At 43.2% G+C, this 22888-nt stretch overlaps 2 protein-coding genes across 3 annotated transcripts in view; one reads left to right on the forward strand and one right to left on the reverse strand.

The window, feature by feature from the left end:
- Positions 1–22888, reverse strand: part of LOC126545717 (uncharacterized) — a 502749-nt gene that overhangs the window by 388553 nt on the left and 91308 nt on the right. The gene's annotated exons all lie outside the window — the stretch shown is intronic.
- Positions 1–22888, forward strand: part of LOC126545694 (uncharacterized) — a 125400-nt gene that overhangs the window by 52212 nt on the left and 50300 nt on the right. The window contains exons 9-12 of one of the 2 annotated variants that reach the window (XM_050193638.3): positions 18–221; positions 11434–11517; positions 11758–11850; positions 13207–13325. In XM_050193638.3, the coding sequence (XP_050049595.1) occupies positions 18–221; positions 11434–11517; positions 11758–11850; positions 13207–13325 (500 nt within the window). The remainder of the gene's footprint in view (positions 1–17; positions 222–11433; positions 11518–11757; positions 11851–13206; positions 13326–22888) is intronic. The other variant, XM_055061922.2, reaches the window with a different exon arrangement.

Consider the following 22888-nt stretch of genomic DNA (forward strand, 5'->3'; position numbering starts at 1 on the left):
TCATCAATGGCTAACAGGCACAAGACAGGGTGTCAAAAGTGGACGACGCCTATTGCAAGTTTGTCCTTCCTTATGACCTCTTGTCGGTCGATGAGAAGAAGGCAATTGAACGGCAAGTTGTGGCAGACAGAGAACGTCAAATGGCTGCTGACAGTGAACCGTCGTCCACATCAGCAGATGAAGAAGAGGAGGAGGAATTCAGTAATGAGTGTGTTGCAAAGGTAGGGCTTTGTTGCATACCACCACAAAATATGCAGTTTGCCTATTTAGCTAGCAAGCACCCTTTACTTTTTGTTGTGGGTTACTTCAGAAAGTCTCAGTGCAGTAAACTCACCCAAACCTGAAAACCTTGTGATCTGTGTCATTTTTGTATGTAGTAGCATATTTATCCTTGTAACCCTCTTAAATGTGATGTTCTTCATGCACTACCACTTTTTCACTCTTTGATAGTTCGGTAGCTTGGTAGATATCAAAAATCAACATTCTAGCTACTAATGCCTAAAAGAGTGCTGACATAAAATCTAGAACCTTAGATGTTTGTGTCATTTAATTCCTCTCTGTGCATTTAAGTACTAATAGTCAGCATTGCTAAGAATGTGTTTTAACCCTATAAGGATGAAGCATAAAAATACCTTAAAGAAATGTTTATTTTTCCTTGAAATGTGCAAAATACATTGAGAATAAAGATATTCAATAAAATAAAAAATTATAATTTGCAGAAACTTTTTCAACAATGTGTTTGTTGCCTGTGGGCAATGCCAGGCAGAACACTGAAAGCAAGCTTTGCCCCAAACCACCTGTGGCTTCGTGTGGAACTTGCACCAACAGTTCTTGTTGGACATGAAACAAGTGTACATAGCATTTCCCCTACATTGACTATGTGACATCACTGCAGGCGGGAACTCTGCATCAGTCTTTCTCTTCTGACCTTTCTCTTCTTTCAAAAGTAAGCGAGTCGTGTGCCAAACTGCTCCTTCGTCGTCCTCTGCTCCAGCTGTAACCCAACAAATGGCACTTGCTGCCTATCGTTCAGTGTTGGCCAAAGACGTTTAACCAAAAACTCCCGACTCAAAGCCAAGACTCGGCAGGAAGAAAAGGAATTGTTTTGAGATTTGTTGGCTGCAGGCAAAGTTCGTCCAAAAGAGTTAATATGAGTTCAAAGACAATGGCGGATGACTGGCTCCAAACTGCAGTACCTTGAGACATTGACGTTAACATGACGTCTGCGTCTCCTGAGCTCTAACTGAAATCCTGCAAGGACTGTTGACGTCACCTACCTGGATGTTTGCATGGAGCATGACGACAGAAGTTGTTGTTTGCCTGCTGAGCTGTTTATCTGCTTGCTTCTGACTCCTCACTATCTTGTGTGCACCATCAGAAATAGGTTAGCGGGTTTGCATCTGAAAGGCATGTCATTTGTATAGTAAATCTTGCTCCCTTGAAGCAAAAAGACACTGCCATAAAAAGAACAACATTCATTTGTTTTTCTATGTGCTGCGCCAATGAGATTTGTGGATCCAGTTCATTTGTGACAGTAGATTCAACCACATTTGCTTGCTTCTTCTTGTGGCTGCTTGTTATAGTCCAATGTTGCTGGCTAAAATGGCATATGAGGCATGAAAAGATATGAACTTGTCAGGGCAGGAGAACAGAAATTTACAAAATAATATTTTGGAAAGATCTTCTGGATAACTTGCCACTGAGCGTGGCCAGTCCCTGTTCTCATGCCTGCCTTTGTGACTATGGCAGCACTGTCACTTTCGACCTGCTACTTTTCTGTGCATTATATTGGATATGGTTTGGTATATCCACAATAGCAGCGATTAAGGCTTGTAGAAAATCGTCAGTCTTATAAGACAACCACTATTCAGATTGTGATGAAATGGTGTAACCAGGTGTAGCACATGTGTGGCTAGCATATTGATTCTGCAACTGGCAATTGAACCGGCGTAGGTATTCACATCACTGGTTTTTGAGCCCCGATGATGAGGTGCGAAGCCAAAGAGTTCCAATTAGCTGCGATCGCCACAGCAGGATGCTCAGAGAGCAGGACTGGTCACAACAATTAATTATTTTTAATGCTTGAGCATTTGTGGTTTAGCCTTGTGATTATTGGTCCTGCAGCTACTTGTCAAAGCATAGTAGTAGAGAACCAGGTTTCTGTTGCTACTCCTTTACGTGCGTTGCTGATTACATTACTGCTGTGGGGTCTCAGCAAATCATCATTACTCACAGTTTAATGAACCATGAGTCATGACATACTAGACCTTTGTTTATGGATTTGTCTGTCAGTAAGTGAGATGAGGGAAACTCGCGATGATTGAGCTAATATTACGATCAAGGAAATCACAATGTGGCAAAACTTATGGCGTTGTACACATCACAAAATTTCCCAACATTGTTTACAAAGACTCGTTTTAAACATACTCTGCATATTGAGGTTTTGAGCACAACTCTGTTCAAACTACAAGTAACAGCCCTTGCCAGTGCCCTTATACTAGTGCTGCTTTTGCTAGCCATGATCCAGGTCTCTGAAACTCTTCGCAGCTTGAGCTGCATATGCGCACTTGCATTTCTTTGGCCAGCTGTTTAGCATTTCTCTTATCTTGAGCATCACTTGTGGGAGTGGCAGGCTTAGTGATTTGTTCTGCAATTCTTATATAGTGCCGTCTTTACATGTGTGCCATAACTGCTTTTTTTTCTTTGTATTCACTGCTTATGTAAATCCAACATTCATAGTCACTCTTGTTATGCTGTCCCTATCATCTAAGTCCATTTGCCCAGCACAGAAATAGCCTGATATGATAAAATGTATGAAGGGTGTCCTCTGCCTAGCACTGCAGCCATTTTATTTTGCCACCAGCTGTACATACACAATGGTCTGCGTAGTAGGAGACAGCACAGTTGCACATTCCTTACAATTCTAAGGGACACGAAAGGCAAATATTAAGTCAAGCTAAAATGATGGATTAATGCTCAAGAACACCTGAGGCATCAATATTGTTACGTGAAGCTGAAGCCGAATACTATTTACAATTTATTTACAGGTAAGCTCATGGAGCCAAAATGGCGACGCTATATCAAACCGGCACACACGTCGTCTTCGTCCTCCTCAGTGCAGCCACACTGTGGCGGCTGTTCCGTAGCATCACCTCCGGCTGTAGAAGCACCGTCCCAGTGCTTAATCTACACATCCGCGGTGAAAGGTGTGTGGTATGGTTTTAGTCTTGCCACGTGAACGATGTCACTTGCAGCTGATGATGACTCTGAGAGATCGGCGGGGATGATTTCATACGTGACATCGGTCACTTGTCGTATCACACGGTAAGGGCCAGTGTAGCACGACAGCAGCTTTTCGGAAAGGCCCACACGTCGAACAGGTGACCAAAGAAGCACCAGAGCACCCGGAGAAAAGTGCACGTCACGATGGTGGCAATCATAGAGGCATCTCTGATGCTCCTGTGAGGCCTCAAGACGGGAGCGGGCGAGCTGGCGATCGCGTCGCAGGCGTATTTAGTGGTGGAACGTGTGGCCGAGGGCAGCAAAGTGGCCGAGGGCAGCAAAGTGTCCAAGGGCAGCAAAGTGTCCAAGGGCAACACGGGTTCTCGGCCATATAGGAGATAGAATGGTGAATAGCCGGCGGTGTCGTGACGCGATGAATCATACGCGAACGTCACATATGGTAAGTGAAGATCCCAGTCGTGGTGGTCGGTCGTAACGTACTTGGAAAGCATGTCGGTGATGGTCCGGTTGAGGCGCTCCGTGAGGCCGTTAATCTGTGGGTGGTAGGACTTGCTGAACTTGTGCTTTGTCGAGCAGGAGTGGAGGATGTCCTCGACGACTGCCGACAGAAAGCTGCGGCCACGGTCAATGAGTAATTGGCGCGGAGCACCGTGCACTAAAATGATGTCATAGAGCAGAAAGTCCGCAACGTCAGTAGCGCAACTTGTCGGGAGGGCTCTGGTGATTGCGTACCGCGTAGCATAATCGGTAGCGACGGAGACCCATTTGTTTCCGGAGCCTGAGAGAGGAAATGCTCCAAGAAGGTCTAGACCAATACGGAAAAAGGGTTCGGGTGGGATGTCGATCGGCTGGAGACATCCAGCTGGAGATGTGGAGGGCTTCTTCCGGCGCTGACAGGGCTCACAAGCGGCAACGTAGCGCCGCACGGAGCGGGCGAGACCTGGCCAAAAGAATCGACGGCATACACGGTCGTATGTGTGCGAGACGCCCAAGTGTCCAGCCAAGGGAGCATCGGGAAGTTGCTGGAGGACAGTCGAACGCAGGTGCGATGGAATGACGAGCAGAAGGTCAAGGCCGTGTGGATCGAAATTGCGGCAGTATAATGCCCCCTCCTTAAGGAGAAACATCCGGAGAGAGGCGTCGCCAGGAGTTGACTCCAGACGGTCGATGAGGGCGCGTAATGAAGGATCGCGCCGTTGCTCGTTGCCGATTTGAAGCAACTGGGACACAGAGAAAACGCAAGCGATGGCGTCCGCATCAGCAGGTTTGTCGACGGGGTAGCGGGACAAACAATCGGTATCCTGGTGCAAGCGTCCCGTCTTATATACTACGGAGAAGGTATATTCTTGCAAGCGTAACGCCCAGCGAGCGAGTCGTCACATGGGGTCCTTGAGCGAGGATAGCCAGCAGAGAGCGTGGTGATCAGTGATGACACAGACGGGGCGTCCGTACAAGTATGGACGAAATTTCGCAACAGCCCACACAAGAGCGAGGCACTCGCGCTCTGTGATTGAATAATTGCGCTCGGCGGGTGATAGAAGTCGGCTGGCATAGGCTATAACGTGATCATGTCCACGCTGGCGCTGTGCTAACACTGCTCCTATGCTGTGACCACTGGCATCAGTTCGAACTTCCGTTGAGGCACACGGGTCAAAGTGGGCCAAAATTGGAGGCGTGGTAAGGAGAGTAGTCAGCTCCGAGAAAGATGCGGCATGGTCAGGACCCCAAGAAAAAGGGGCGTCTTTCTTCAAGAGGTCGGTAAGGGGACGTGCGATGGTCGCAAAATCCTTCACAATGCGTCGGAAATAAGAGCACAGCCCTACGAAACTACGAACGTCCTTGGTAGACTTCGGAACAGGAAAATTCGTAACGGCGCGAATTTTGTCCTGATCGGGTTGCACGCTTCTGGCATCTACGAGGTGTCCAAGGACGGCGATTTGGCGGCGGGCGAAATGACATTTTGACGAGTTCAACTGGAGACCGGCGCGGCGGAACACGTCAAGAATCACTGAAAGGCGGTCTAGCTGCGTGTCGAATGTGGGCGAATAAACGATGACGCCGTCCAGATAGCACAAACAGGTGGACCACTTGAACCCCTGAAGCAACGAGTCCATCATTCGCTCGAAGGTGGCGGGCGCGTTACAGAGAACGAAAGGCATCACCTTGAACTGATAAAGGCTGTCAGGGCTAACAAATGCAGTCTTCTCTCGGTCCATGTCATCGACGAATATCTGCCAGTAGCCAGACCGTAAGTCGATAGAAGAAAAATAGGTGGCACCGTACAGGCAGTCTAGAGCGTCATCAATTGCCGTCAGGTACAGCTGGTGAGGACAACAAGTCGACGTGTGTCACAGAGTGAGGTGGTAGGCGAATAAAATCTATGCAGCTCAGATGCCTTGGAGGCGGGTCCACAGGGTCGGCAAGAAGAGGCAAGTCAAGGCGAAGTGAGCCGGCCGAACAGTCAATGAGGGCAGAATGATGGGCAACAAAATCCAGACCGAGAATGAGGTTGTGAGGGCAATGCTCGATGACGGTGAAGAGAACGACGGTTTGTCTCTCAGCAATGGTGAGTCGCGCAGAGCACATGCCAACAATAGCGACAGTCCCTCCGTCGGCGACTTGTACAAATCGGTTCGGGGCGGGCGTCAGAACTTTCTTGAGCTGACGGCGAAGAGCAGCACTCATAATGGACACATGCGCCGCAGTGTCAATCAAGGCGCACACAGTAACATTGTCGACGAGAACGTCCGAAAGATTCTTGTTAGTGGGTAAGGTGAAGCGAGGATTTCGTGCCAATGTCGTCTTTGCAGCTTCACCTCCAGAAGCTGCACTGTCTAGTTTTCCGGTCGGGGGTGCGGTGAGTAGGTCGGAGAAGGAGCACGGCGTGACGGGGGCGAACGAGATTGACGACGGGAGGGAGAAGGCGAGCGGGAGTAGCGGGGTCGTGTCAGAGGTGTCGCAGGGTCAGATGATGGAGCGGGCATAAAAGGGGCGAAGGAAAAGGACGCGCTAGAGGGGCGAGGGTGGTAATCAGAAGAATAGCGCATCGGAGAAGTCCAGCGGCTGCGGCAGTGGCGAGCGACATGTCCAATGCGCCCGCAATTAAAACAGATCGGCCTGTCGTCCACTGTTTGCCATTCGGAGGGGTTGCACTGTCCGTAAGAGGAGTAAGAAGAGCGCGGTGGGGACGTGCGGGGAGACAAAGGTTCCGAGCGTATGGAATGAATGGATTGCACACCAACGTTGGACAACTCTTGACGGACGACGGCCTGGATCAAGGAGATTGTCACCGGAGAATGATCAGGTAACGGGAATGAAGGGGCCGCCGGTTGTGCCGCTTCGACCTCACGACGAATGATGCGGGTCAAGTTGTCACATCGCGACGGCTGGTGGAAGAGGTCGTCACAGGAAGACGTAGCTGCTGTGTTGGGAAGTCGCGTGATGTGCTGGGATACCCGGCAGCTTTTAGCCTGCTCGAGACGGCGGCACTCCTTGAGGATGGTATCGATGCTGGTGACGTTCGTAAACACCAGTAAATTGAAGGCGTCGTCAGCAATGCCTTTGAGGACGTGATTAACCTTATCGTCCACAGTCATGTTCCGGTCAGCCTTGGCACAAAGGGCCAACACGTCGAGAATGTACGACACGTAGGATTCGGTCGACGTCTGTACACGTGTGGCAAGGGCTTTCTTGGCGTTGACTTGGCGACCAAACGGATTGCCAAAAAGGTTGCGTAGCTTGTCTTCGAAGAGATCCCAGCTCGAGATCTCCTCTTCGTGAGTCTGGAACCACGCCAATGGAGCTCCATCGAGGTAGAAAAGTACGTGGGCAAGCATAATAGTCGGATCCCACCTGTGACTGGTGCTGACACGTTCGTATAAGCGGAGCCAGTCGTCAACATCAGGACTGCCGACTCCGTTGAAAACACCAGGATCCCGAGGTGGGGAAACGGCGACGTAGGTCGGGGCTGCAGGCAGGGACGCTTGCGTAGATGAAGTGCCGCCAGCAGGAGCCGAAGTTGCATTGTCGCCGTTGCAACCGCTGCGAAGCTCCATGACGGGTACGGGGAACGTCCACCTCCACCAAATTAATGTTACGTGAAGCTGAAGCCGAATACTATTTACAATTTATTTACAGGTAAGCTCACGGAGCCAAAATGGCGACGCTATATCAAACCGGCACACACGTCATCTTTGTCCTCCTCAGTGCAGCCACACTGTGGCGGCTGTTCCGTAGCAATATTATCACAAACAGAGCTTGAGAAATTGAGGTATTAAATGCAGAAAATGATTTGAGGCTCCCTTAAGACATTCCTGCTGACATAGAAACTGCTCATTCTGTCACTAGTACTCAGCCACTCATAATAAAAAGGTCATTGTATATCATTATTATATCGAAGAAAATGCTACTTGTCCATTTCTATTCGATTCTTTTGACGTTAGCCTTGACAATTACGCAGGTGGTCGAAAGGTATTGCTTTTGCTTGACTCAGCGCCATCCGCGCATTCAGGTTTCAGTAGTTTCATTATTGTGTAGTGCTGTGCTGGTTTTGCTGGCTTGCGAAACTTGCACAAACTGCAAGTAGCAGAGAATTCCACATCCTTGTGATGTCACAGGATGCCCAACAGGATTCCTATGCTCTTCTCAGCTTAAATAGCTGAAATTGAGTTCGGCATGATGAGCCAATGTGTTGTTCCCAGGGTTGTCAACGAACTCCATTGCGACGAGCCTCGAAGATTGTGTTTACGATTTGGAGCACGCTTTCCCTTCTGCTTTTGAACGGTTGGCTCTGTCTTGGCTTAGTTTCTGGCCTTGCTTTTGTGTTTTGCGAAAAAAAAAGCATCGCGCCAACTTAGGGTGCCGTTTTACTCATTGACAGCAGTAAAGGGGGGTGCAGGCGCATGCATCGTCACCGCTCCCCAGTCGAGGACGGGCGATTTGAATTGTGCTAGAGGCATGCGGACCCTTCAAACACGATTTTCTCTTAAACTTAGTTGTTTTTTTGCGTGAAATACATGCTACGAGGTTTCTGAAATGGGTATTTAACAGTCCACGTTAACTTAATATTTGTCTTTATTGTCCCTTTAACCTTCAAGTGGTCTGCTGCAAAGCATTTTGTGTTAATTTGTATTCTGAAACACATCTTTCTTTTGGAAGGTATATCTGATTTTTACAGCAAAGCTGTTATTGCAACTAGATTCAATGGAAAACACCCATTCAAACATTGGTGAAAATCCATCCAAATAGCCATTCCAGGTAGTGCAAGTTTCGAGGGGATGTTGGGCATGGCCAAGTTCGGCAATGTTATGAGATAAAATTGGAAGTTGTTGCCGAAGTTTAAAGTGTGTGAGTTAACTGGAAATATGAAGATTGAACATTGTACTAGGAGTAAAGTGTGCATTAATGGAAAAATGCTGAATTAATTTTAAAGGTACTATAAAATGAAGATTACAGGGTTAAATGTCCCAAACTGCATAGCGGGTTATGAGGAAAGATTTAGTCTCTGGAATAATTTTGACCACCTGGGGTTCTTTAATGGCATCCAAAGCGTGGCACATGAGCGCTTTTGCATTACGCCCCCTCAATGTTGTAGGTTTATTGGGGAACCCCAGGAAATTTCGAAAGGGCTATGAGAGCCTTTAAAATGTTCCTTCAAGTGGAGAAATAAATTTAGGAATTGTTGCTGGAAGTAAACGGCTTAATATTTCTGCTTCAAACTTTGCACACTTGTACCCTCTACACTTAAAATCAGCTGTTGAAGTTATCCTTTGGAGTTCAGAAGTTTTAAATTGAGAACTTTGTAAGTGATAGAGCATTCAAGTCCACTGGAGCAATAGCTGTATCTTGGAGTGGCTTGCATGCAAAGGGTGGATACATGTGAACTGTGAAAAAATTCCACTGGAATCAGATGTTTTATGGTAGTGATAGTTTGTATTTGCCAAGTTGAATATTTTTCAAAGTTTCCCAATACACATTGTCAACTGTACATGATCAAACATAAAACTGAAGCAAAGATACAACAACTTTATTGCTGCCATTGTGGACATAAAGCATGTGAAGTTGCGTATTACAGCATGCTTCATCACTCAGGGAACCAGAGTTCTACAGCTAAACAGTGATAATTTTGCACTGAAACTTTGCTTAGATGCAACGTTCGACAGCAGATAATGTTTAGTACTATTTTTGGATGGTGTATCTATGTGTTTGTTCTTCCTGGAATAAATTTGAATTGTGCTTTTTTGCAACATTACTTGATATAATAAAAAAACAAAATGTGTCAATTTGGTGATGAAGAAAATGACAGCAATGATGATTACACATTTGCAGCTATATTGTACATAACTGCTGTATTACATTGGTATGTCTTACACTTATTTTATTTGCCTTTATGGCTATTAACACTCGTAATGTACTTAGAAGATAAACTTATACGTTTTGCTAAAGAAAACTAATTAAGCCCTCTAGTGACATTAAGTATTCTTAGGCACGTGATTTGTGGAGCATTCTATATATCATAGGCTGATGGCCAATGGCCAATTCCAGCTTCAAAACACGTGTTTAGAAAGAAAATGAGGGTGAATATAATGACTGTCCATACACTTAAATACAGTTTTTTTCTACAGCTGAGGCATTATGCTTGATTTCTAACATCCGTTTTTATTTGCGTGCGCACAGATGAAATATTTTGCCAGTTAATATTGGTAGCTGGTTTATATCTTTCTTTCTTTTTTTTAATGGTTCCAGTACCATTGCATAGCTTAAATTTGTATCCAGCATTAGATACATGAGCGCTTAAAAAAAATAAAAGTGAAAAAAGTGCTCGTGTCTCTGCCTTCTGGAACTATCACACTTGTCATCATGCACCAACAGGCCCAAGAAACCATCCTACTTAAATTTCTGTGTTAATTTTGGATAGATTTTTTAAATTATTTATTCACTCTTTCTGCATGTGCATGCCCTGCTTTTTGACAATTGGACTGTTTGTGCAACTTGTGATAGAATGCCCTTGCACAAGCTATTTGCCTGCGGTGAAACATTTTCTAGCTTATATACAGATGCATGAGCATGATTTTGTAGGACTGCTGACAGTATCAGCAATGTGAATGTGCACGTTAAGATTCCATAGTAATCGGATTTCCTACTGCATCCTTTTGACAGGGTGGTGATTATTCTGAAATTGATGCACTTTGACGGTATATTTTTATATTAATATTTTTCCCCTGCATTTTCCTTAATGGCAATGTCTTTTGAACTTATTTATAGTTATTAATCCACTTTTTATTCTGGGGTTGCTTTATATCAAATTAACTTGTAACCTGTATTAGGAAAGGTATGGAAGGATACTTGTACTAAATAAGCAATATGTAAAATTTCTTTTTTCGGCTTGTCATTGTTGCGATTTTTTCGAAAGGATAAATCAAAACCAGGAAGTACATTTACCTCATGATTTTGTTCAATTCCCTAAGGCCATGACCCTGCGTCATCTCAGCTGCTTTACTTGCATTGCGAGCACATGACCCCATCAATAGTACATGTCCACCCTTCATGCACATACACATTCAGTATGATGTTGTGAAACTCTGATCAGTTGTCATTTCAGAAGCATTATGGGCACTGCAGTTGCATGCACCAAAATGTGCTAGCAAAATCTGAAATGATGCGTATCCCGTGTGCTGTCAGGGCACTCTTCTTGCAATCTATTGGGAGAGCCATGATGTGCACATTGTCATAGCATGCAGGTCTGGGCCTGCGAAACGTCTGTCATGTGACATTTTCTACATTTTTAAGTTACATGCCTGTGGCAGTTTCTATCTTGTTTTTCTATAATATGTCACTGCCAATGGGGATTTTTGAGCATTGTAACGAACACCCATTGTATTTATTGGCGGTGATGCTATTTTGTGCAGTAACATTGTCCTTCCTTAGAAGTAGATATGAGTATTATTATTTTTCTGTGTGTGTGTGATTTGCCCGATTGGTGAATAACCCTGAGAGAAGAAAAATGCGCACTCCTTTCATGAGAGAAAACGTTTTGTTTTTAGAGCATTTGTTCTGCCTGGCATTCTGACTGAATAAGAGGCATATTTGTGGAGATGATGCATGCAAAGCATGAATTAATCTCATTTGTTTTGTTGTGTTAGTTTAGGCCACTTATATTTTGTTATGTTTGTTTACTCTTGCTTTGTGAAGGTATCGAGGCACTTTGCCAGTCGTGCTTCGCACGGACGCATGAGGCAACCGCCAGCATGGACGGACCAAAGCAACACACGCAAGGCACCAATCTCTCTCTCTTTCTCTCACACACACACTCTTTCATGTCACTCACCCTTTTGCTAAGATTTATTGTGCATCATAATGGCTTGTAAGCAAGACAGAGGGCACATATTGCTGCCAGAAACTGCTTTCTATTTGACGCTCTCCTACTTCTTAAAATCTCAGGCATCAGATATGAATGGAAAGCTATGTCCAGACCATTATTTGTTGCAAGTGTTTTCTTTTCTTTCTTTGTTTCAGGGCCGCAACATGTCATTAAGTGTGTTCTCCAGAGTTGCTCGCAACACAATGTCAATGTGGTACAAGCATGAGCCTTCAACAGAGGAAGTAGAGGTATGTGAGTCATACGGGGCTAGTTTTACAGTGAACATTTACTTATATTTGCACATTGCATAATACAGGTGAACTGTATTTCGTATAAAATTCATTGACTTTGACTGATTGTTGCTAAATAAATCTTTTTTTTTTTCTTTCCTTCTTGTGTGAAGTGTTTCAGTGAAGACTTTTTCTTGTTGAGAATTGAGATAGAACATTAATTTTTGCTGGCCAGAATTTATAGGAGCAGTGGGCACCAGTCTTGTGCTTTGAATGTAAATCTGCTTTTAATTAGCAATATTTTGCTAATGAACTTTTAATAAGTAACGTCAGCGTGCATATTGCAATTAGGTAAGTGAAGGTGATCAGTGGTCAAGACGCGTTCACTTAGTAGGAATTCTGAGAATTGCATCAGTTGTAGCATACTTGTTTCCAAATTCACTGATGAAATGCATTATTATTTGACAAAAAAAAAAATGGAGGTTATGGGGTTTTACGGGCCAAAACCACGATCTGGTTATGAGGCACGGCGTAGTAAGGGACTCCGGAATAATTTCGACCACATAGGTTTCTTCAGCGTCCACCTAAATCAAAGTGCAAGTCTAAATCTGAATCTAAACCCATATTGCCCTTGAAATAGTGCGTGGAAAAATAGCACGTCAATGCATTTTGTTGCCAGCTCAGAGACAGTCATCTTGAAGCTAGTGCTAGTCTCAGAATTCCTACTTACTGAACATGGCTTGAGCACTGACAGGCTTAAATTCTTCAATTGTGATATGTGCAGTAAGGTAATTAATGCATTTAGTTGTAATTATCACGCAGCTTCTTATGTCTGCCACTGATGCTATCTTGAGACAACCACTGGACCGATTTGAGTGAAATTTGTTGTATTTAAGAGAAAGCTAAATTTCAGCAACTGTAGGAAGCAGATGCATTTGATATATGAAATTGGAAAAATTTATGCATTTACAGCTTTTGTGAGCTTGTTACAGTGCTGATGAGGGTTTTGCAGAATTTTATAAAAAATTTATGATAAAGAATTCAGTGCCTACAATTACTAGATTTTGACTTTTTCCTTTACATCCAACAAATCACATCAAATTCGCTGCAGTGGATGGTGAGAAAAATAATGTCTGTTGCCATGTATTTGGGTAGAAACTCTTCAGCTAAAGCTTCGTCTTAGCACTTGGAGATAGTCATTGCTAAAACAACTGGTATATTTTATGGCTCTATAGACTGTAATTTACTGTGCAGAGGTGTGTTCTCAGTAACATAAGATGTATGAACCGTTGTGTGTAGTAATGAATGTTCACTTTGTATCATACATTTACTTGAGTAATAAAAATAAAGGCATTTCTTCTCCTTTGCTTCCAGAAAGATTACTGGAACCTGGTAATAGACCAGAGGCGTCATGTCTGCGTTCATGCAGGAAATATTGACAGCAGTGTTCATGGCAGCGGCTTCCCAACTAATCGGCTTGTCCAATTCGCCAAGTGAGCTATGTAGTTATGTTTTTTTTTGTGTGTGTCAGGCTAGTGCTCTATTTAAGTGAGGCATGTGTTCCATTTTTAATTCAGGTTTACAGGTGGTTTGCAATCCTGTAATGTTTCTTATAGACCTGCATTTATTATTTATAGTATGTGAATATCCTGTTGATACATTTTAAATCGACAGTACTAAACAACCTTTCTATACAAAAAGCTGACCTTCCTTTAAATTCAAGAATGTTTGCAAGAAATTAGCAGTGATTGCAAAAGGCAGAAGAGTCCAAAAGCCTTAACACATGAAATGAGTACATTTTTTTCTTTTTCATTTATATGATATACAATATCTTGAATTGATGTGTTTCTATTAGTAGGCCAAGCATAAAGAACACATTAACATAATTACTTCTCAAGTTGCTTATACCAGTAATAAGAATTCTTGACATTTCATGTACATGAAGAAATAGATATGTGAGAAATGCATGCTGTGGTTGTATGCTTTTACTGTCGTATTGTATATAGGGACATTAATGTAAGTGTGCAAACAATATAGAACTCAACCAGAATAAAACTTATGCTCAGAGTTCAGCTGAAAAGATGGTTCAAGAGTTTATCTGGGTATTACCTATTTTTCCACGTATAACTTGCCACCACGTATAACCCGCACCCCCCCAATTTTAACCGCCTAGAAAAAAAAAATCAGCATGTGTAACGGAACTAACTGAGCACATCAATGCCCACATCTTTGCAAACACAGTCTCCATTCACAGATGCATGACTTGTCCACGTTGTATCTTCGGCCTGTGGCTGTGTGCGTGTCCCCCACCTCTTCGGTGATGCTGATAATCTTCAGCTTCTGCTGCGCTGGAAAGGATGGCCATTGAGCGCAGCTCATCTTCATCTGAGTTCTAGTTAGCTGGCGCCGAGTGCACTATTGCAATCCCTGCATACACCTTGCTAACTACTAAACGCAAAATAGTGACCCGTAAATGGGAGAATGCGCGACCATAAAGGAGAGGAGAATGGTGCTTTAATACACAAGGGTGGGGAGAAGGTGGGGTTCCCTTGGAGATAACGAAACTCTGAATGGCTGAGAGCATTGCCTTGAGGTGCGGATTTAGGGCTGTGCTGCCGTGAAGCCACACCTCGAGGTGAAATTTGCATATAACTCGCACGCTGATTTTACCGTTAAAATTTTGGAATTTTTGGTGCGAGTTATAGGCGCACAAATGCGGTAGTTGTTTACAGTAAGTTGATCTGGTTGGAGTTCACAAAGCAACACTGCTTAATCCTGCACATCGAAAAAGGACTGACCAAATGCTTCTAAAGGCCTAATAAGTAATTAACAGTTTGTGGTACAAAAATTTCTGAATTAAAATTACGGTTAAAAAAAGCAGTGACGTCCCCCTTTGCACTGACATTTGGCAAGAGAAGTCAAGGTGACCCCATAATTCAAACAAACCATGCAATACGAAGCAGTTATGTGAAAGCATAGGTAAAAAAAGTATGTTTTCGAAATTCTCAAGAGGATCTTGCCTTCCAACTGCTGGTTCCATGCAGTAAATGAAGGAAGGCATGCTAGGTAACTGTAAATGAAGAAAAGGTGTACCAAGAGTGTTTATTGATGTAACCCATTTTTGGTTAGGAGCAGCCTCACAGCGAACAGGGTGCATCACTGTCAGGAATCAGTAACTACGATCATTACTGCTAAGACCGCAGTGATCCTGGTTTGTTCTTCAGCACCAGTTTGTATGGCCACCACTGCTGGTGCCACTGATTTCTTGTGCAGTCATTTAATCTGACTAGTGGAATCTTTCTTTTTTTTGCCTGTTTAAATTCACCCTTAAAGGTAAGAGGTTTTCAGAAATGTGTGGTATTCAATTTCATAAACTTCCATTTCCAATTTCCTAATGCCGCGAAAAGGAAGGTGGGCCACTCGCCTAAAGAATGACTTTGCCCCATAGTTCTGAGCTTATATGCTTGTCTTCAGAGTTATTTTATGTCGAGCAGGGACTGCTGCAAAGGGCAGTAAAGCACGTGTGCCAAAATTTGTCAATGCATTTCCATATATGACCTACTTCATTGAACTTTACCATCTCTTTTCAGAGATTATAAGAAACTGCTTTTCTTTAGTGCATTGTAAAGTGGTCAGGCCTTTATTTTTCCACTCCACAAGGCTTCTCAAATGGGGTTTTTCTATCATGTGCATAACTTAGTATGTTGGAGTAATTACATCATGTTTCTCCATTTCTGCCTGCTCTACAGATGTTACAGTAAAAGAGGGAATATTTATGTGCGGGAAGAAGAGTGGAGGTGCACTTGCTTTATGCTGCAAATGAAACGTTTGTGGTAGCTGTGGCCCTAATGTGTGTTGATAAAATTGCCTTAAATTGAAATCATCGTTTTATAATTGTGTCATTGGTTTTAGGGAAAAAGATGTTTCTTTGATGATCAACACGTTGCTGTAGCTGTCACTTGGGGACACAGGTTGGATGTTTCCAATTTGTTCCGAACCGCGACATATTATGTTTTGTTGTTCAGTATTGAAATTCACTTGCAGAAGCAGTTGATTTTTCAGTGCAACTTTTATCATGTCCGAGCAGAAACAAAGTTGCTCATAAGTGTTGGACATGTCACCAAGCTCCTAGCTTACTTAGCTGTCATCAGTTTTCTGAAAAGTTGAGTCGCATTTCACTTTTGTCACCACGGCTGCTCATTCAGACATTCGTCAGCAAACTTTACACTTGTAATCGCCGTATTATATATCCCTTGATTGCATGTTGTTACCTTGTGCTCTGATTAGCATGTCAAAGTTGTTTCCATGTGGCATCACATTCCCTGGTGGCTTCTCGTTGTATTCTCAATTCTTCAAGCTTATCAATTGCTGCTCTGCTCCTGCTCGCTTAACTTTTTTGTAGGCTGCTCCTGTCTCTTCACCAAGCACACACTTATGTTCTCTTGCTTTATTTCTACTGGAGCAGTGTTTACTGAAGTGCATTTGTCGGCAAGCTGAGGACATTTCATGTGGCCATACTAATAAGGGAATAGGCCCACACCTATAGCAGTATTCAGCCAAAACAACCAGTACAGTTTGGAGGGTGTGCAGCGACTCCCAACAGGACACAACTACAGTCACTTGATTTTACATACGTGATTATCTGTTTTAATTTGAACAGACTTGTTTAAGATTTCCCGTGATAGACATCGCAATTCTGTCACATCAGCTGGATTACTTAAATTGTAGAATCATGTCCACTAATTAAAAAAAAATCATTAGACATTTCGTAAGTGATCACTTTAGAGTGCATATTCCAATTACAAAATTGATGCCAAGCATTAGTTAAATGTGTCCATTTGGCAGAAATTTTTTGCTTAGCATGAGTTTCAAGACGTAAATCCTCAAAAATCTGTGATGATAAACAGTAGCCGACCGATACATTGCTGTACCAGTTAACACTAGTCAGCACTTTGTTTTCTTCATTGCTGATAAGTGTTAGCTGGAACATCAATACATTTTGGCACAGATTTCGAGGCATATTTCTTGGAAGTCGTGCTAAGCATAGGAATTTTGCTTAAATGGATATTACTTCATTACTGCTTGGCTTCAATTCTGCAATTGGACCATGCACTCTAAAGCGATCGATTACAAAGTTAATTAAAGAGATTTTGTTACTTAACACTACTCTTCAAGCAATCCAGCTTATGTGACAGATTTCCAATGTCTAACACAGGGAAGTTTTTATTCAAATAATACAATATACTTATAGTACAGAGGGGTCACTTGTTGATTAGAAGCCTCGTGCTTTAAGTAGATTTCTTAGTGCCACTCTAGGAAGTGATCATTTCTTTTAAGAATGATAATTATTTGAGAAACTTTGTAGTGGTGCAACAATGCCATATTTTTTGTTTAAACATGGAATCATAAGGCAAACACTTGAATACAGTAGCCAAGCAATTTTTGGGGCCTTAAGGGGATCATCTAAGCTGACCAATCATCGAGGAGTCGTTAACACCTTTTCGCTCATTGCGCTAAAGCACGACAATATTTGCTACAACTTTTTATTATTGACATCTTTCACATTCTCTGTGCTGCCCATCACGCTTGATCATGATGTAGAGCAGTATGGAGTACAAAGCTGTCTAATGTGTGCCACCAACAGTCCACAAGTTCTGTTGGCAAGTTGGGACAATGTATGTTTCTCTTGACAATGCTATGTTTCTCTTGCACCTCTTGCCTAAGCAGATTTCCGCCTGGTGGTGTGCCACAGACGAGCTTGTCATACCTAAGAAGCCACTGCCAACCGAGCGCATATGCTCATTACCTGCAACTTTATCTCCCAAGAGCTGACAGTGTAATGCAGTGACAGTTGATGGGTTTGCTGTCGTATAAATTGTGGTTCGTGTAGCTCAAGTATGACTTCAAAAAATATATAGTATATATATTTCCCATTAGGTTTTGCAGGTAAACATCACTAGGAAAGCCGACATATTGCCCTGCCTGCAAGTGCACATCAGCAAATGCACCTTTCAGAGATTTCAGCTTTTAGCGATTTTAAGAAACTGCTTTTCTTTAGTGCATTGTAATATGGTAAGGCCTTTATTTTTCCACTCCACATGGCTTCACAAATGTGGTTTTTCTGCTGCATATAACTGACAATGTTTGAGTAATTTTATGGTCCACTGAAAACACATTTTTTTAGCCCTAGCTCTGCGTGTAAATTGTCATTCTCAAATACATCATGTTTATCCATTTCTGCCTGCTCTACAGTTTTTACAGTAAGAGAAAGGAAATGCTAGTTATGCGCGGGAAGAAGATTGAGGTGCACTTGCTGGCTAATGCATCGATATTTGTGATATATAACAGTGACATTCACAATGCAGCATGTACCGACTTCAGACAAACCCTCTAACAGTGTACTAACTTACACAGGCCCTATGCAGTCCGCTATGGTGCCACAACAAAGTGCAAATAATCGATTAACTTGAAAGAACCCTGTGGTGAAAATAGTAAGCAAAGAGGTAGAATACACTGGCGCAAGCTGGAACTAGCAAGTAAATATTTATTTAAAAAAACAATGACACTTAATATCCTCCAGCCTGACTATGGAACACATGCTAAAATTTGCAGGAAAAAAAATGAAGAGAAAGCAACTGACACATGACCTTCCATACAACCACTACATGACGTAGACCTACATAACACAACTTAGAAATTTTCACTCCCTATAAGTGAAGCTTAGGGTGTTGCACTGATGGTTGTGTTTTCCTGCCGAATGATGTGGAAAGCCTGAAAAATGTATCGTCTGTCCTCGCTTTGCTGGGGCCGACAACAGCTGCACTTCGAAACGTCGGCGTACACCTGCCCTGTCTACACTGACTTGGCACATGTGCACCATCAGTTGTGGGGAGGAAAGCCTTGTGCTTCCTGACGTGATCATTAATACACCGTCCAATTTGGATGACAAAGCTTTCCATAGGATAAATGAATATAATTAGCTATTTGTGTCATGCAGGATGCAAATTTCACATGATTCATACCACACATGCTGCTTCTTTGGGCATGCTTGCCATTTTTTTGTAATGTAATTTCCATAATAACGTCATTCTTCTACAATAAATATTTAGTTGCTAGTTCCAGCTTATCCTACCGTTTTCTGCCTTTTTTCTGTGCCGTGTTCACCACTGGTTCCTTTTAATGTAATCGTGCACTAATTGGCACAGCTTGCCACCTTCTTACTCCTAATAGTCAAGCAATTCTGTAAAATCGGGTGGCTACTGTATGTAGGGAATGCTCATCTACAAACAAACCATTTTAATTACCTTATATTTTGTTAACACATTGTGTTCCTTTTAGCTAATATTATTTCTTTCATGACTGATCTTTAATCTACAACATGTTCACTTTTGTTTTTATAATTTGAACAGGAAGAGGAAATACACAACCACGAGCAGGTATGGCTGCCTGCAGTTTTACTCTTTTAGTTATTTTTCATTACTTTCGCTTTGTGGACATAATGTAAACATACTGTACTGTGTAGGCATACATTATGAACTCATTGGATTTCTACTTTGACCACTTTTTAGCTTCATATCGCAGTTTTTTTTTTTTAGTTATTATTCTTCTGAGGCATCATTCTCTACTAATGTGCAGTACTGCTATTATCGCAATTCGTAAGCCTGTAATTCTATCTTTACCTTGCATCATGAACCATCATCTCATGTAGGATGCAGTAATTCTTTCGCTGAAATTATAAGCTATAGAAACAATTAAAAGGCTGTATATTGCATATACAGTAAAACCTTGTTAATTCAAAGTTATCAGAACCGCAAAACATCTTCGAATTAAGCGGGTTTTTGAATGCGACACAAAAAAATACAACCCAGGCAAGAAATTTCGCTGCAGAAATGCGCTACCTTTATTCGGCGATCATTGGATTACTTAAAGTAATCAGAGATGCTTGTTTGCCGCATCCTGTAGTTCGAGGCTCCAAGGGTCACGTTTTCTAGTTGGCCAACTACATGCAGCATTTGAGAATTTCCACCGTGGCACTCAACAAAACTGCGGATAACGTTCAGCGATCTGATAACTTCCCCGAGGGCGGGGTTCTCAGGAGGGCTCGTTATCGTCGTCGTCGTCGCTGTCATCGCACATGGTTGCATCAGCGGTAGCTTCACTCTCCAAGTCTGAGTAGCACGTTTGTTGATCATTTTCAAAGTTCAGATACTCGGCGAAGCCGACTGCACCAGATTCACTATCCTCTACGCGGAATGCATTGGTGTGGTCGCAATACTCGGCTCCTTCTTCATCAAGTGCACATGAATAGTCAGCATCAGCATCGACGGTGCTTTCCTTCGAGAAGCCAGCGTGTTCAAAACACCGCATGATCAAAGTGGGTTCCACTTGCTTTCATGCATACACAATAAGACGTATGGCCCCGAGGAGGTCGATGGAGTACTCCTTGTCATTGTCGTAACAAAGGAGCATGTGCTTGAGCAGGTGGTGGCGATAAATCTTCCTCGTGTGGTGAATGACGACTTGGTCCATTGGCTGCGAGATCGACGTGGTGTTCGAACGAACGTAATCTTCAAATACGTAATCCGAACGTAATCTTCAAATACTGCGCCTGTGACCCAGGCTTTCTTGTTGTGCCTGTAGATAAGCTCATCCCTTGGTGGCAGCCGTGCATATTTAAAGCAGCGAGGCTTCCCACTCTTTCCAACTGCGAGTAGTGGCAGCTTGTGTTTACCGCACATGTTCGCACCGAACAGAACGGTAATTCTTTCCTTGCCCTGCTTTCGACCCTTGACTGCAGTGTCCTTCGCTGCGAACATTCTTGTGGGCAGCATCTTGTAAAAAAAGGGCCGCCTCGTCAAAGCTGTACACATCGTCTGCACCGTACTTGCTAAGCAATGAAGCCAACGTGTGTTTCTTCCAGTCGTTGACGAGGCTCTCGTTTGCGCTGCCGCTCTCGCCACAGACGGCTACGAAGGTCAAATTATTGCGCTCTTTAAAACGGCTAAACCCTGCATTGCTACACTTAACTCTTTGTGCCCAAGTTGTCGAGCCAACTCGTTGGCCTTCTCTCGCAGTATCGTTCCATTGACGGGAAGGTGGGCTGCGTTTGCTTTCTGCAGCCAGCGAAGTAAAGCTGATTCCACATCTTGGTATGTGGGAGCCCGTACTCGCAACCGCTTCGAAGAATATGTCTTGCTGTAGGCCTCAAGTACCTTCGACTTGTTCTTCAATATTGTGGACAACATTGAGAGGGACACGCTGTGCCTTTCAGCCAACTCGGTCTTGGAACAAGTGTTTTTACCCGCTTCTTGGATCAAGCAGAACTTCTACCCCAGTGTTAAAGTCTTACACTTTGGCATCTTTGCTCACTGGCACTTCTGCGCAGTTCAGAAAGAAAAAAAAAAAAAAAGAACACCACGCTAACTGCAACACCCCTAACCACTGCACACAAAGAAACTGTGCAGACTGGCGTTGCATGCGCACACGTCGCCGCGGAGAGAGAATGGGCAAGCGGCAGCCAGTGGAAGTGGCACGGAACACACACTGACGCTGCGACCGCTGCCACTGCAAGGAGCGTGCGGAGTGGGGGACAAGAGCACGTGACAAAAACTGGTATGCCCACTACGTTGCAGTGAAGCACGTCTTCTCCTCTGCAGGCGCGCGTTTCGGCAGTGCGCAGGGCGTGCGGTGGACTGATTTTTGGGCTAGCTGTTCTACGGGTCGGGCGCTTTGTGCATACAGTGAACTCTCACTTGAGTGAACTTCAAGGGACCGAAGGAAATAGTTCACTTAACTGAAAGTTCACTGAACTGAATATTCACTAGACGAACATAAAACATGGCATACAGAGTCAAAAGTTTGAAGTACAATTCATGGAGCAAAAGAAATGGCATCCATAGTGTTAGAAATGTGTGAAATGGAATTTGTACATATCAACAAGTACAAGGTTTATAACAGTTATAGTGCTGCCTTTCTCACTCAGAAAAAAAATCTGTAATCTTCTTCTGCACTTGTACTTTTAAAGCACAGGAAGTAACAAACTGCCCAAAGAGTCAATGTTCTTGTACACTTCTTCTGGCACAGCTTGCTGTTGAGACACAAAGTATTTCAACTTTCCAATGTACCCTACAACCTCAGCTAGAGTTATAGGGCTTGAAACTGGCTCGGCAGTTGCCTCTTCTTCGTCGCACTCTTCTTCTTCTTCAGGACGAACTCTGGAAACAATCTCCAGATCCGTCTGTCCAGCACAGGTAATCAGTGCACTGTCACACTATGCATAATCGTCAAACGAAGTATCTGATCGTAACTGATAAGTTACGATCAGATAACTGAGTAAGTAACTGATCGTAAAAATAAGCCTTGGTCCTCTGAGCGAGTTCGTTAAACTGAAATATTGACTTCCAAAATTCGTTCAAGTGAAACATTTTTGCATAGAATCTATAAAGAAAACTGCCGGGGATTTTTAAAAAGTTCGTTATTCCGAAATATTTGATAAACCGACGTTCGTACAACTGAGAGTTTACTGTAGATAATCGCGATTGCTATCTGGCATCGCCTCGCAGCTCCGAATGGACGTCGTTTAATCAGGTTTGCGGTGAAATGGGGATCGGGATATGCCGCATAGCACCCCAAATCTTCAAATTAACCGGGTTGGCCTGGGCCGCCGGTTCGAATTATCCGGTCAAATTTACATTGGAAAATAAGGGACCACAGAAAACCTTCATATTATCTGGGATTTTGAATTAACCGAGTTCAAATTAACAAGGTTTTACTGTACTTCACTACACAACCTGATTGCACAACTTGTGAAAGGCTAGACGAGAAGGTGCTAGTCAAAGGTCACTTACTTTATTATATCGTGTGTAAAGCCCTTCATTTTGTGCTTTTATATCCTTCAAAATTGAAGAGGTGAAAACTAGGTGAAATTTCTTTTATGCAGTCATTAATTTGGGAGAATTTGAATTTTTTTTCAACAGATTGTTCCAGAATTTTGTTTTTTGGTATTTCTACAAAAAGGAAATGTTAACAATAATAAGCAGCCTTTTGCTTGGCTCAA

The sequence above is a fragment of the Dermacentor andersoni genome, chromosome 1 (genome assembly GCF_023375885.2).
Source record: "Dermacentor andersoni chromosome 1, qqDerAnde1_hic_scaffold, whole genome shotgun sequence".
Lineage (NCBI taxonomy): Eukaryota > Metazoa > Arthropoda > Arachnida > Ixodida > Ixodidae > Dermacentor > Dermacentor andersoni.